Genomic DNA, 14,498 nt, shown 5'->3' on the forward strand with positions numbered 1-14,498 from the left:
TTGCCAACAAGTAGCGTGATAACAATAATAGTCAACAATAAGAAAAAACGTTAATTTCGGTTGCCCCCAAGATAAATACCCTTCACAGGTGCATTTATGTTAGTAGCTACATATGTGTTCAGTTTGTAAAGAAGCTAACAATTTTTTCGGAGATTATATTGTTACCTTAAACAGTTATCCATGCCAAATTTCGTGAAGATACCACGTCAAATGCGAAAGATTTCCATATAAGCCCTTGATTCCGACCGTTCGGTTTGTACGGTAGCTATATGCTATAGTAATCCGATCTGAACAACATCTCTTCGGAGATTACATTGTTGCCTTAGACAATAACTTGTGCCAACTTTAGTGAAGATACATTGTCAAATGTGAAAGTTTTCCATACAAGAACTTGATTCCGATCGTTCAGTTTGTATGGCAGCTATATGTTATAGTGGTCCAATATCGGCAGTTCCGACAAATGAGCAGCTTCTTGAAGGGAAAATGACGTGTACAAAATTTCAAAACGATATCTTAAAAACTGAGGGACTAGTTCGTTTCTATACAGGCAGACAGACGGACAGACCGACATAGCTAAATCGATTCAGCTCAACATACTGATCATTTATATATATATACTTTATAGGGTCCCCGACGCTTCCTTCTGGGTGTTACAAACTTCGTGACAAACTTAATATACCCTGTTCAGGGTATAACAATGATTATCAACAACATGAAGAGAGTGATCAGAATAGGCTACGGACTGGCCGGCATGCGTTCTATAGAGTAAGTGCAGAGAATTAGTTGCTTCTTTGTTGTAAAGACTGTCGGCTAACTTATAAAAAGCGGCCACAAATCAGCAATTTTAGTTGTGCCTGTGCTGCAGACGAAATTGTGGTGAAATTAGTTCTTAGAGTACCTAAGCCGGTGCGGGAAGTGTTCTAAATATAAAAAATAAATATTTTAAATAATTAATCGTGAAAACAACAAACGTCATGGCTAATCCAAATGAAGTACCAAAATATACACAGGTAACTGCAAAGCAGGGTTTGAATGAAATTAATTTCATAATGTTTCCTCCGACACAAGCGCTAGAAGGTATAGAAATATGTTACAAAAGAAGTGAGATTGAATGTATTTATTTTTTTTTTTATGATTTTGGGGATATTTTGGTCTCTACTTATCAGAAATAACTTTGAAAATCATAAAAATTTCTGGCCAGCATTTTTAATTTCACAAATAACTTACATAAATTGAAATATATATTTCTGCGCTAAATAATATTTATGCACTGAATAAGATTAAGTTTATCATGATGTTTGTAATAGACCTAAGGTCGCGGGGAAATCCTCTTATACTAAGATAAACACCCAAAAGGAAACGCCTGAGACCCTATAATATATATATATATATGTATATACAAGTAGATGATCAGCTTGACGAGTTGCGTTGATTTAGTCCTGTCCGTCAGTACATTCGTCCACCCTTTTGAGATTATGTTTTTAAACTCCATTCGCTTTGCAACAAGAAGCTGACCATTTGTCGGAATGGCCGAAATCGGATCACTAGAGCATCCATCTACCATACAAAATGTTCGGTCGGAATCAAGTGCTTTTATACTTAATATTTATTGTATATTTATGAAGAATTTTTCACAAAATTTTGCAAAACTTATTGCTGAAGTTAATTGTGCGATCTCCGAAATTATTGTTCAGATCAAGTAGCTGTAGCGTAGAACTGAAATACAAACTGACCAATAAAATTTTTCGTAAGGAATCTTTCGCACCTGTGAATGGAATTACACCTTCGAAACAACCGAAATTAAGGTTTTTTCTTGTTTTTGTCTTAAAATACCAACATTTTTACGTTCGATGTTTCATCTTTTGAAAAACAAAAATCTTGAAAATGTGCAATTTTGGTATATTTAAGCCAATGTCGTCCCATTATATAATACCAACTGCGATTAGATAAAAAAAAATGTATTAAAAATTATTTTATTTTCAATACATATTTATAACTACTGTATATTTATAACAACTGTTATCTACATATCGTAAGATCCATGAAGTTAATATATGCTTGATTTAAGATTGCGATTCCTATGTATATACATATGTAGATATGTAGGTACGTCTGGAGCGTGCGTAAGTACAATATATTGAAGGATAAATATATTAAAATTGAACTATGAAATGTTGAGAGTCCGTATGTATAATATTGTGAAATATCCATACATACATAAATATAAAAGTTTGAACTATGAAAAGTTGTCGATATTTAATCGTTATAAATTTATCAGCATAATTATCATGATACATAAAATTATCAGTCGCGCTGTTATTATAGAGCTCGCGCTGATTTGCAGGGTACTATTATTTAAATATCTAAAATAAAATCAATTTAAAATTCTACCTGTAACTTGATTAATTATATTTATAGAATATCAATAGTGAAATCGGCAAAACATGACGTGATCGACATTCTATGGCAACAGAAAAAAATATAATTTTTGCAAGTCATTGCTTACTGATAAGAATTTTTATTTCGTAAGTGCCAGAATCGATAGGTGCTTAATAAAAGCCTTAAATTAAATGATATAATTGCAATATTTCAAAACTAAATTATTGGTTGATCATACATCTCGATCATGACTATCAATAGCAGGCGTCTTGAGTACATCGCTTTGTTTGCTTATAGATTGAATGGAATTTGTCGAGTCATTAGTTCATATTCAGTATATTTTGTCTCTCCGCAAGCTGGAGCTACAGCTTTTTCGTTATTGCAAACGATCTTTGGTTTTCAAAAACTTCAAAAACATATGAAATTGATAAACCTTTTTCCAGGCTCACGAAATATTATTCAAACTTGTCAGTCACACTTTTGTAATTAGAATAGGATGCTTTCTTAATAATTAAAATATTAGTATAAATGGTGCAGTCAACCGAAGCTTTTCCAACCCATACTCCTTCAATGCTGTCCAATACAAGAACGGATTTTATTAGATATTTCTCGATCTTCCAAATAAACACATTCTAAACTATTTAGATCGATAAAGTGATTGTAAAAGATTAGAAGTTATATATTGTATTATGTATGTACATAAATCTTTATATATGTATATAAATCTTCCTTCCGTGTGTTTGTAATTGAACAACTGCTCCTAAACGGCTGGACCGATTTTGATGAAATTTTTTTGTGTGTTCAAGAAGATTCGAGAATGGTTTAGATTTACAATTTGATCCACTGGAAAATGTTTTTTGAATCTCATTTTTCATTTGTAATTAATTGCTAATTTAGGAATTTTTTACATTGGATCCGATAGACAGCGCTACCATCGCAGTATCCAATATTCAAACCTCAAAAGGCGACATCTGTAGAACAATAGCAAGTTTTAGTAATGTGAACAGGGTTGTTCGTTCTTAAGTAATATATTGGATGATTCAGTACCTACATCTATGGATAGCCATTACATTCGAAGCATTGCACAGAGCAGTGCAATATTTAAACGGTAACGCTGTAGTATATATATTTCAAACTGATCTTTCCTAAAAAATAATAAAATTGCTAAATATTGGGAAAAGTGAAATAGAACAGCAACCAAATGCACAGTGCAATGAATTAAAACTGGCTCAGTAATCATTCGATGAATAGTATACCACGGGCATCCCAAAAGACTGATGCCATAACCTTTCCAGCCGATTTTTTGTCTTGCCACGTAAGAGAAGCGTTTCATACGAGTAAGATGCAGTCCATTAGGATTACTCGACTCGATTGATTTCACTAGTGCACAGCCCAAATTCAACCCCAAAAAACAATGCACGACTTAACGCACGATATGCTTTCTGATTAATTTTTTTTTTCAAACTAACACAAGTTGCTTCACCAAAAATGCGATATCTCCTTAACTAATAGTTATAATCTAAATAATAAAAATCATATAGATGATATTAGTTGTGCTACCTATGTATTAGCCACAGTAAAATGTGGACGGGTCTTCTAGTATATATATATATGTATGTATATATAGATATTCTTCTTCTTCCGCTTACACGATTATAGCCGAGCTAACAACAGCAAGGCTGATTATTAATTTTCATTGGGGTTTTTTTTTACGTGGCGGGTCCCAAACCCAGCGCAAAACCCTATGCACTTTAGGTCGCCTTCAAACGGATGTTCTTAGGCTACCCAGAGGATACTTGGTCAAAGACCGGAAGTCGTGAGCTGCTTGAGCCATATGTAAAAGAATCGTTTCTGGCCACTCCCAAGTAAATGGCGATCAGAGAATGGGCCTCATCCCTGAACAAAATTTGACTCGAAAACGTCTGAACTTTTCATGAGCCCATAGGGCGAAGTGATGTCGCTTCGGAAGACCGAGCGGCTTCAGTTCTTGCACAACCTGTACTTTGTAGGCTTTCAATTTAAGATCTCGACGTAAAATGTGCCAAATCGTTCAGTGCGTCCAGCTGCTGCAAACGGCGCCGAATCGACTCTCCACAGTCCATCGGTAGGGCGATTATGTTGACCATACGATTTGTAAACGTTGTTCAAGCGAAAGTCTTTCTATGATGAATATTTAAACATCGCCAATAATGCTTGGTGCTGCACGACCATATTCATCTTTCCACAGATCGAAGTTGCAAAAATAAACTACCTATTTCACAGATCTTAAGAGCCCATCTCATTACACATATTCACTCGAAATAAAAACAGTCCGCTTCCTACAAAAAACTCGAGATAGTTGATATCTGTAAAGTTTGTCTCTTAGTTTGTTTGAAAGCCCATTGCTCTGAAGGCTAGTGAAGTTCTCGTTCACAATTTAGACTAGCATATCATTATAGAGCATAGAGTGCGAACAAAAACCCCACGAACCCCTTTATGAGACTAAGTATTAAGTTATATTATTTATATATTTTCAGCTTTTCATCAACAATGAGTTCGTTGACGCCGTCTCTGGAAAAAAGTTTCCAACTATTAATCCAGCAACTGGCAAGGTGATTGCCCAAATTGCGGAGGGTGATAAGGTGAGTAATAAAAACTTGTTAATTGTAGTAAGAAAATATTTCATAATACTTTTTTAAATAATTTTTCAATCATCTCTCACAGGCTGACGTCGACTTGGCTGTAGCTGCCGCTAAGAAAGCATTCCATAGGAACTCAGCATGGCGCAAACTGAGCCCACTCGAACGTACAGCGCTCATCGAAAAGTGCGTAATTCACTTGCTTTCCATTTCGATAACCAATTATCTTACTCCACACCTCTTTAAACAAACAGGCTCTGCAGTCTCATGGAACGTGACAAATACATTTTGGCTAGCTTGGAGACACAGGACAATGGCAAGCCATTCACATCGGCCATAGGTGATGTCATGTTCGCCATTATGGCATTGAAATACTATGCCGGCTGGACCGATAAGTTTTTCGGTGACACCATACCCGGTGGTGATTTCGTTGTACAGACACGTAAAGAACCCATTGGTGTGGCTGGTCAAATCATTCCATGGAACTATCCCCTGGTTATGTTGGCATGGAAGTGGGCACCCGCTCTCGCTGTCGGTTGTACGATTGTCATGAAACCCGCTGAACAAACACCACTTACCGCTCTTCATATGGCCGCTTTGTCTAAGGAAGCTGGTTTTCCTGCTGGTGTCATCAATGTCATTCCCGGCTACGGCCCCACCGCGGGTGCTGCGATATCAGAACATCACGATATACAGAAGGTCGCATTTACTGGTTCCGCAGAAATTGGACGCATCATTATGCAGGCGGCAGCCAAGTCAAATTTGAAGCGTGTTACGCTGGAATTAGGTGGCAAGAGTCCATTTGTGGTATTCGACGATGTTGATGGTAAGTTGTTGTTAACATATTCCAAGTACATTGAAATTAAATTGAATTTTTTTTATTTTATTTTTTTTTTTTTGTATTCAGTTGACAAAGCTGTGCAGTTAACACACGACGCAATTTTCCCCAATCAAGGTCAAACTTGTTGCGCCGGCACACGCACCTATGTGCACGAGAAGATCTACGATGAATTTGTTAAAAAATCTGTGGCTTTGGCAAAGGCTCGTAAAATTGGTGATCCTTTCGAGGCGTCAACTAATCACGGTCCACAAATCGATGAGGAAATGATGAACAAAATTTTGGGTTATATTGAAATTGGCCAAAAACAGGGTGCTAAGCTGCAATGTGGTGGCAAGCGCGTCGGCAATGTCGGTTACTTTATCGAACCAACGGTGTTCTCCGATGTTACAGACAAAATGAGAATCGCACAGGAAGAGGTAAGTTATGCTTCTATGCTGCGGGTGAATACAGTTTAGTTTTGATAAGTTCACAGGCAGATTTAGCAAAAATCGAGTAAGGTTTTGGGGGATAATATCAATTTTCAAAACTTTTACAAAACTACTGAGAAGCTTTGTTCGGATAAAGTTAGATCCTTATTTTCTATTTTTCAAAACCTCAAACGGTGGGACAGGGTGCATGTAGAGACCCCATCTAATTAGCTAGGATTGCAAAATACTCTGTACCATCTAATCTAAAATATCCGAAGCTTGACAACAAGAACTGCTTATTTTTAAATCTAATATATGGAAAACTTTCGATGTAAAGTTGGGATATATGAAGTATTTTTCAGTGGTGAACAGGTCTTGATTAAAGCTGAGCTCTATTGCGGCTTTTGGCTTAACTTCTCTTGTGTGCACTAACGCTTTCTCCAAAATGACTCCAAAGTACTCATAGAAACTCGTTTTTGTAGATCTTTGGACCGGTTATGTCAATCTTTAAATTCAGCGACATTGAAGAGATTATCGATCGCGCCAACGACGTGGAATACGGCCTAGCCGCTGGCATTCTTACCAATGACATCAACAAAGCGACGAAATTCGCAAACAACGTGGATGCCGGTTCCGTTTGGATCAACTGCTACAGTGCAGTGCTGCCACAAGCACCGTTCGGCGGCTACAAGCAATCTGGTATCGGACGTGAGATGGGTCGCGATGGTTTGAACAATTATCTGGAGACCAAAACTATCACCACCAAAATAGTCTAAATCAGCGCCGCAGTAGTTTGATGCACAATTGAACTATTTTTTTTCACATTTATACTTTAATTAGTTTTATTACATAATATATTTCTGTTATACACGCACACAGTGGTTAAAAGCACTAAAAATTCATATAAAAATCAATAAATAATATTTGAAATAAAATAATGCATTAAGGTAAATATTACAGAGTTGCGGCCATCTCGTAGGTATGTTGTTTTTGTTTAGCCGCGATGGTTGTCTGAATACTTGAATTGTATAATTTTATTTATTTATTAAAATAATATCATTCAACTGCACAGTAGAGCCGAAGTTGGCTTTACAGAATGTTGGTGATGCATAAATACATACACATATATACATACATACGAGTATGTGTTGTAAATATTTAATAGCGGCAGCGAAAACTTGGAGTGAGAAATTGTGCAGTTTTCAATTAAATAAGATTCCTGAGGTAAAACTGTTTTGAAACGCTTCTGCGCAAAATTATACGCGTCTCCCACCTTGTCGCCTGTACATACTTAGATTTGGTTAAGCCTCTACTTAACAGTGTCAGGTGCTGTATAAACTAAACCACGCGTTGCTGCGTTGGCGCATACTGCACCAGCACTGAACGTGGCTTGCCGGTGTCGATTAACGGCATTGCCACTTCACTCAAATTCGACTTGGCACTTTGAAAATCATCCTCCGACTTGTTGCGATCGTGGCGTGGCAGTAGCAGAGTGGGCGACTGAGCTGTGTCCAAGAGCACCTCCGTAAACTCCGGTTCCGGACGGCTTAAACGACGCGCCAATTTGTTATCATACAAGGATTGTACATCCAACAGTTGGAAATCGATGGCGAAGAAGTAGCGCAGCAACATCAACAGCAGTGCCAGCAGCCACAAGACCAAAGCGAACATGTAGGCGAAACGGAAGAGATTCAAGTAGACATCGTGTTTGAATTCGTGTTGTCGAATGAAGGGACGCAGCACGGAGATGGCTTGGCCGCAGCTGTGGGTGTAATGGTAGGAAATGCATGAAAGAGAGTAATAAATAAATTGAAAACTTTTGCTCTTTACTCACGTGATCGCATCGGGCTTTGTCAAATTTTCACGCAGTCCATTGCAGAGATTCTTTAAATAGGTGCTGGCCAAAATTGTGTAGATCAGCGTACCCAGTGTCATGAGGGAGAATACCAGTATGGAGGGTATGACAATACGCCACGGTTTCGGAAGTCCCCTGTGAAGAAATATGGTATTTTGTGAAACAGATTTTGTAATTATATTATATGATGGATTTGCTTATAAAGTTGAAGTTAGGAGGTGCTAGTTGTCAAATTTAAAAGTTTTCCACACAAGAATTATATTTTAATTGTTCAGTTTGTATGGCAGCTAGGATAAAAGCAGAATGGAACGAATCTAAAATGACTAAGAGATACTCTGAAAGGAGGTGTGCCCTCTCCGCTTCTATGGGTATTAGTGGTGAATAAACTGATACGTAACTTAAGGCCCTAAGATAGTGGCGTATGCGGATGACATTGCCATATAAATTACGAGTAGGGGTCTACAGATCATCAGCAGTAATAATGACCCCCACTCTCAATACAGTCCAGAACTGGGCATCGCAAGCGGGTCTGCGGTTGAAGCCAGAGAATACGGATCTGCTTGTGTTCACAAGAAAGCACCAAAGTTCTTCCAAAGAGGTTCCCTTCGATAAATGGGGCATAGGTCTCTTTCAAGGACCGCACCAAGTATCTTGGACAGCAAACTGCTGTGGAAGCACAACGTGGAGGAAAGAGTGAGGAAAGCTAGCAATGCTTTAACCTGGCGGCTCTCCCTCTCTCATACACTGATGCTACACAGCTATTGTTAGACCAATTCTGCTGCAGTATGGGGGACAGGCGCAAGGAAATCCACCTATCGGAAGCCAATGAAAAGGGTAGCATAACAAGAGCTTTAAGAATAAATCCAACGATAGCTCTTGAACTTTTATTAAACTTGCTACTTATAGACCTCTTTGTTGAAAACTGCGCAGCAAAATCGGCGAGACGACTATGGCTGCAAGAGAATATAGAACATTTAGGCATAGCTCGGTGGTTAAACTCAAAGTAAACTAGAAAAAGTTGTCTGGCATAAGCGTATATTAGCTACGCGCAACACTCTAAATCGCCATACTGAAGGGTCGAAAGTGGACAATGGAGTTGGTGCGGGAATGTACTGTCCAGAGACAACCTACTGAGAAAGCCGCGGAGCTGGCTCTAATGCAGATGTAGGCAATTTCAGAGTCAATATCTACGTAGACGGCCAAGCAGTAATCAAGGCAGTAACCTCGTATCGGCCTTATCGGCCAGAAGTGTCTTGGAAGCAGGGAGAAGTGTTGGAAGAAATAAGCAACTTCACTTATACATTGAAATAGTGGACCCGATAGATCGGAAGTACACAAAATTCCTATTGCCACTCCATAGCAGAGACTGTAGAAACATGATCGGAATACTAACTGGTTACTGTCTGGTGACGGCCTCGCACAATGGGGCTGACAGATCGAGAATACTGCTGGAAATGTTTAAATAACCTCACCAGGGAAACAATGGAGCAACTCTTGTGCACTTGTCCCGCATTGGCAAGACTATGATGTAAGTATCTGGGACCCTCGCGGTATAATATACTGGAGGAGGTATCGGTAAAGATGCCTCAGAGTCTATTAAAATTCGCGTCGGACGATCTTACACTAGCAAGTTTAGTAACACTCTCTAAAAAGCAATTTTATTGTTTACTCACCAATATTTTTGCACACCCGATTGAAATATTAAACACATTGCAGTCCATATTATCGCAAAGATTTCCGACAAAAAAGGAAAGCTATAAATGAATTGAACGGCGGCGCTTTGGCGCCAACGTGTTTTGTGTACGTCCAGCATCACTGCAAAGCAAAATTCACAATTAGACAAAAAAATAAAATAAGGAGGTAAAATTTAGAACAATATTTGCGATGTAAGTAAATTTGTAAGTAATGTAAACAAGGCAGCTAAACTACACATGGTCTCCTCGAAAGTAAATATTTGAAATTAGCAATTTTTTCGAAATTCTTTCACTACTGTACGTACTTGTAGCCAAAAACTGGCGATCATGCGTCATATTGAATTTCGCAGCTGGCAGCGCCGTAGTGCTCACCTCCTCCGACAACACGTCCTCTTCGGATTTATTTTCGTCTTTGTCGGGTCGTACCAATTGGAAAATGTGATAGGTTTTGCGCACCTTGGGCTGCTTGGTGGTGGCTAAATTAGTTTTTCTAAATTAGTAAATATTGACAAATATGAAAAGTTTTTGTATTACCATTAGATTCCAATGGCGTCAGCGTGGTTTCGTCATCCTCTACCTGTTCGTCCACATCAATTTCGATATATGTTTCATTTATCAATTTGTCCAAGTCATGGTAGAAAATCTCTTTGGAATGTTCATCCATTTGTCGAAAATCTCGCTCACGGAATGCCAATTTGGCGCCGAGAATGCCATGATAAAAGTCACCGGAAATTATATGTATGGTAACGCTCCAAACAATGGAGGTTAATGCGAGAACTACCATAAAACATATAACGGCATCTGTAATTTAAAAATTTTTTAAGTTTAATTTTTGTTTTATTTATTTTATTATTTTTTTATTTACTGTTTACAAGTATATGAGACAAGAGACGTCTTTAAAGCCGTTTTTATACAATAAAATTTAATATCTTATCAAAAAGCATCTCTTTCTAACTTTTTTTCTAGAAAATAATCTTTATTTTTTTAGTAGAAAATCAGGAAAAAGATATGTAAATGTTAAGATGCTTTAGAAACTGTAACTAGTTTCAACTGAGGTCGTAGGTAAGTAGGTTCCTTTTTATTTCGGGATTAGAAAACAATTAATTTTAATTATCGAAAATCGCCTTCTTGTTTTTCTAAACATATTCCATTAAGATTTCTATACTTTTGCATGTGCTTGAACTAATTTTCGAAGCACTTTTGTCACGTTCTTTGAGGTGTCTCCAAAACGTGCGTTCTGAACCCATCAATCGCCTCTTTAAGTGTTGAAAAGCTTTGAAGTATTAGTTTATCTTTTACCCACGGGAGTGAAGTAATTCGACCCCAATTAGTGGTTTGAGTTCTCACAAATTCAATTGCTTCAGTCAATATTTGAGAACTCGTTATCGCTGTGAAAAGTGATCCGTCTTCGGCGGTTGGTTTTGCTACTTCGTTCAAAATCAACTGACAGAAACATAATTATGGATCACTCAGATCCATTTGCTTAAACACTGCTCCTTGACTGAGTTTCATATTCAAAAATTAATTAAGTTCATCTATGTACTCTTGATGAGTTATTACACGTCTAGGTTTATAAAAAGTAATCGCGCGAAAATGTTCGTGATTTAGTTCCATATTTTGGTCGAGATGAATATTTCAAGTTACTGTAAACAACACTTGTTGTGGCCGTATGTCAAATAGTCAGAATGTATAATATCAAAAATGTCATGCTAGGATTGCCAAATCCTGAAACATAAAGCCAACCTACGTAACTGTAGCAAATAAACAAAAAAATAAAGGAACTGAGAAAAATTCCCCGTTTCTCACAACCCTTTCGAAGCATACTATAGTACATTGTGGTTTGAAATTGGTTGCTATAGACGAAAAGGAATATTGAAGAGGATAAATACAATGTTAAAAACTATCGGAAAAACTTATTTGAAAATCTTTAGCTTTCTCAATGGCATTTCAAGTTCTTGAGCATAAGAAAACGCCAAGGATACAACGCTGTTATTAATAACGGTTCTTCGAATATTTTAGGTAAAATCTTTCGATAAATTTATAGACATTGATAACGGTAAATATCGTACACATTTAAAGACAAGTGATATATATGTAATAAGGCAAACCCACCATCCTAAGTAATTGCGTTGAAGATCATTAGGCCTCCGGATAACTTTTTTAAGTGGCTAAAACTCCTTGCTATTCCAACGCGTTATTTATAGGTAATACTAATATTTTTTTAAGAATAACGTTTGCATTTCAAAGTCGAAAAAGCACACGAGCATTTTTGATGCTACTAAGAAACCGTATATTTCTTCATTGTTTGAAGATCTTGACGAAATCTACGAATCAAGCATCATTCTTTTGAACCATAGAAATCGGTCAATGCAGAACGTCCTCACGGGTAAACGACTCATATCGGAATGTTAAAAATTGTTTTAATTCCTTCTTGACCGCCAAGCCAGCGCAGCGATTTTGGAATAGGATGGACACGAAATATTGGGAAAATGTTATAGTTTCAGATAATATAATATGATTATATACTGAACCGGGTTAGCTGGCCAGCAGTTATGGAGCACACGAAAAGAAATCGTCGAAATCGTAAGCTTTATAAAAAAAAGACTATAACTGATCAAGGTGACGAGCTGAGTCGATTTAGCCCCTTGTCTGTCTGTATATACGCGTATTTGTCGGTCAAGTTTTGAAATTTTGCTTAAGTTCTTTTTTCTCCAAAAGGCTACTTATTTGTCGGAACCGCTGATATCATATCACTCTAGCACATAGCTACCATAACTGAACGATCAGCATCAAGTTTCTTGTATGGAAAGCTCAGTTGTTGGACAAAATATCTTCACGAAATTCGACATGGTCTATTGCCAAATTTGCGAAGAAAAGTTTCGGGTCGGATCACTATAGCTTATAGCTATAACACAAAGTGTTTGATCAAAATCCAGTTCTTGTGTGGAATATTTTGTATTTGTAAAGGGTATTATAGTTTCGGTGCAGCCGAAGGTAACTATTTTCATATTTTAATTTAAACTCTTTAAAATTCTTTATTTGTGTAATTAATTACGAGCACAAATAAATAAATATCGATCGGAAATACCACAAACTACATCTAAATCTGTCTAAATTAACGAAACATGAAAAGAGCTTTCATTATAAGCTATTTACGAGTTTGGCAGAATTTTTTTTTTTTTTGTCTTCTGCTCTTGAGATCCGCAATATGGTTATTTACTTGCCACAATTTGTAGCCAATTTAGAAACAGAAAAAAATGTATATAAAAGAACAGATTGCCGCATTTCCTCTCATTCAAGATGCCGCAACTGTTTTTGTGTTCCGGTGGAGGAAAGTGAAATGTGTAAATGTACCCATAAATGCATGTACATATGTAAATATACTCACTTGATATACTATACTTGATTTGCTAGCCAAATATTTTTTCCAAATGTATAGTTTTTATGAATACATACTTATGTATGTGTGTGTAGTTACATATTAACAACGATGGTCACATATACCTAACGCCCCACCCACTAGGAATATTCCAAACTTAGAATATATGCATTTTACCGTGAACTCATAACCCCCAACTTATACAGATCACACAAATATCTAGTAATTAAGATAATTTTCATCTCATAGCCAAGTCCACTACAGTTGTTCATATCTGCTATTGAATATTGGCAGATAGAGCTGCAAACAATTAGTGAGATTTCTGACGTATGTCTTATCCCTGCCGGGTATGAAAGGCCACATACCATTCACCAACAAACATCCATCCAATGCCAACAAAATATTTCCATTTCCTGTGGTTTGGTGGTTTGTCGACCGCAAAGCAGTGCAACTGATTTTATGGTTGTATGTTCATAGACATTTGTAAATATGTAAATGTTAATAAACTTTTCCAATTGGTTGCTTGTTCATTAGAGTATTGTTATGCCTACTCAGTCAATCGAAGCTAATCACAATTTTTGGTAGTAAATTGCAACATGTGGCCCACCACACCAACAACAATTCCTGCGGCAAACATTGTATGCTCTCGGGTCATAATTAAGCCTGGTAAAAGAAAATGATTTCAGAAAAATAAATTTGATACTGAGAATCTTAAATTTTATTATTATAAATCCCTGCAAAGGACTTCAGACGTTTCCTCGTTTTCCAAAGTTCTGGTTTGGTTCTACTTGTCCAACGGGTCGAAGCTATTAAAATTTACTATCGAAATTGGGAGTCAGTGACCTCAACTTTAAGTCTCTAGCACCTCGTTCTCAATTGACACAAGAGCTTGGCCACCAAAATCGTCGTATGTTCGTGAATTGGTCTGAGCAGCAACTTAAAAGTTATCCAGATTTTCATCGAAAACTCATCTTCAGCTATGAGGCTCATTTCTGGCTGAATGGCTTTATCAGTAAGCAAAATATACGTAATTGATCAGGTTTTCATTGATATGCTAAACAGTTTTTACTTTTATAGCGCTCTTATACTATATTAGTTATACGTCATGGGTCGAATTTTGATCTGCAAATCGACTCCGCACAAGCTCCATGATATTGTTTTGAAGAAAGGAAGGAAGGGATAGTCCAGATCTTACACTTAGTGACAGGTCCTGTCTATGATGAATGACCTTTTGAAATTCGACTGTTCTAGCTTTTTACCAGTAGGAACGAGTGTTCCAAGGAGAATGGCATTTTGAAATCACCTTTAACATGGAAACAAGAATC

At 37.1% G+C, this 14,498-nt stretch overlaps 2 protein-coding genes across 7 annotated transcripts in view; one reads left to right on the plus strand and one right to left on the minus strand.

The window, feature by feature from the left end:
* The first annotated feature begins 809 nt into the window (after positions 1 to 809).
* Positions 810 to 7,223, plus strand: LOC108965499 (aldehyde dehydrogenase X, mitochondrial-like). 2 transcript variants are annotated; one of them, XM_018927964.1, is made up of 6 exons: positions 810 to 1,010; positions 4,914 to 5,000; positions 5,083 to 5,183; positions 5,252 to 5,823; positions 5,905 to 6,254; positions 6,728 to 7,223. In XM_018927964.1, the coding sequence occupies exons 1-6, from the start codon at positions 975 to 977 to the stop codon at positions 7,019 to 7,021; spliced, it is 1,440 nt and encodes a 479-aa protein (XP_018783509.1). In that variant the 5' UTR covers positions 810 to 974; the 3' UTR covers positions 7,022 to 7,223. The 2 variants fall into 2 exon arrangements, with proteins under 2 accessions (XP_018783509.1, XP_018783508.1); XM_018927963.1 differs by having other exon boundaries at positions 811 to 1,010; positions 4,896 to 5,000.
* Positions 7,224 to 7,429: 206 nt separating this feature from the next.
* Positions 7,430 to 14,498, minus strand: part of LOC108965500 — a 33,604-nt gene continuing 26,535 nt past the window's right edge. For all 5 annotated transcript variants that reach the window (XM_018927965.1, XM_018927967.1, XM_018927966.1 and 2 more), the window contains 5 exons: positions 10,329 to 10,595; positions 10,100 to 10,270; positions 9,774 to 9,915; positions 8,080 to 8,235; positions 7,430 to 8,007 (listed from right to left, as the gene is read on the minus strand). In XM_018927965.1, coding sequence (XP_018783510.1) covers positions 7,584 to 8,007; positions 8,080 to 8,235; positions 9,774 to 9,915; positions 10,100 to 10,270; positions 10,329 to 10,595 — 1,160 coding nt within the window. In that variant the 3' untranslated portion in view covers positions 7,430 to 7,583. The remainder of the gene's footprint in view (positions 8,008 to 8,079; positions 8,236 to 9,773; positions 9,916 to 10,099; positions 10,271 to 10,328; positions 10,596 to 14,498) is intronic.

The sequence above is a fragment of the Bactrocera latifrons genome, unplaced genomic scaffold (assembly GCF_001853355.1).
Source record: "Bactrocera latifrons isolate USDA-ARS-PBARC rearing strain unplaced genomic scaffold, ASM185335v1 scaffold_140, whole genome shotgun sequence".
In the NCBI taxonomy this organism is placed as follows: Eukaryota; Metazoa; Arthropoda; class Insecta; order Diptera; family Tephritidae; genus Bactrocera; species Bactrocera latifrons.

Excerpts from the sequence above, each read along its gene's own strand:
- LOC108965499 (XM_018927963.1), top strand. The coding sequence starts at position 975 with ATGGCTAATCCAAATGAAGTACCAAAATATACACAG. Across the intron at positions 5,001-5,082 it reads AAATTGCGGAGGGTGATAAG|GCTGACGTCGACTTGGCTGT; the intron begins GTGAGTAATAAA and ends CATCTCTCACAG. Across the intron at positions 5,184-5,251 it reads CGTACAGCGCTCATCGAAAA|GCTCTGCAGTCTCATGGAAC; the intron begins GTGCGTAATTCA and ends TTAAACAAACAG.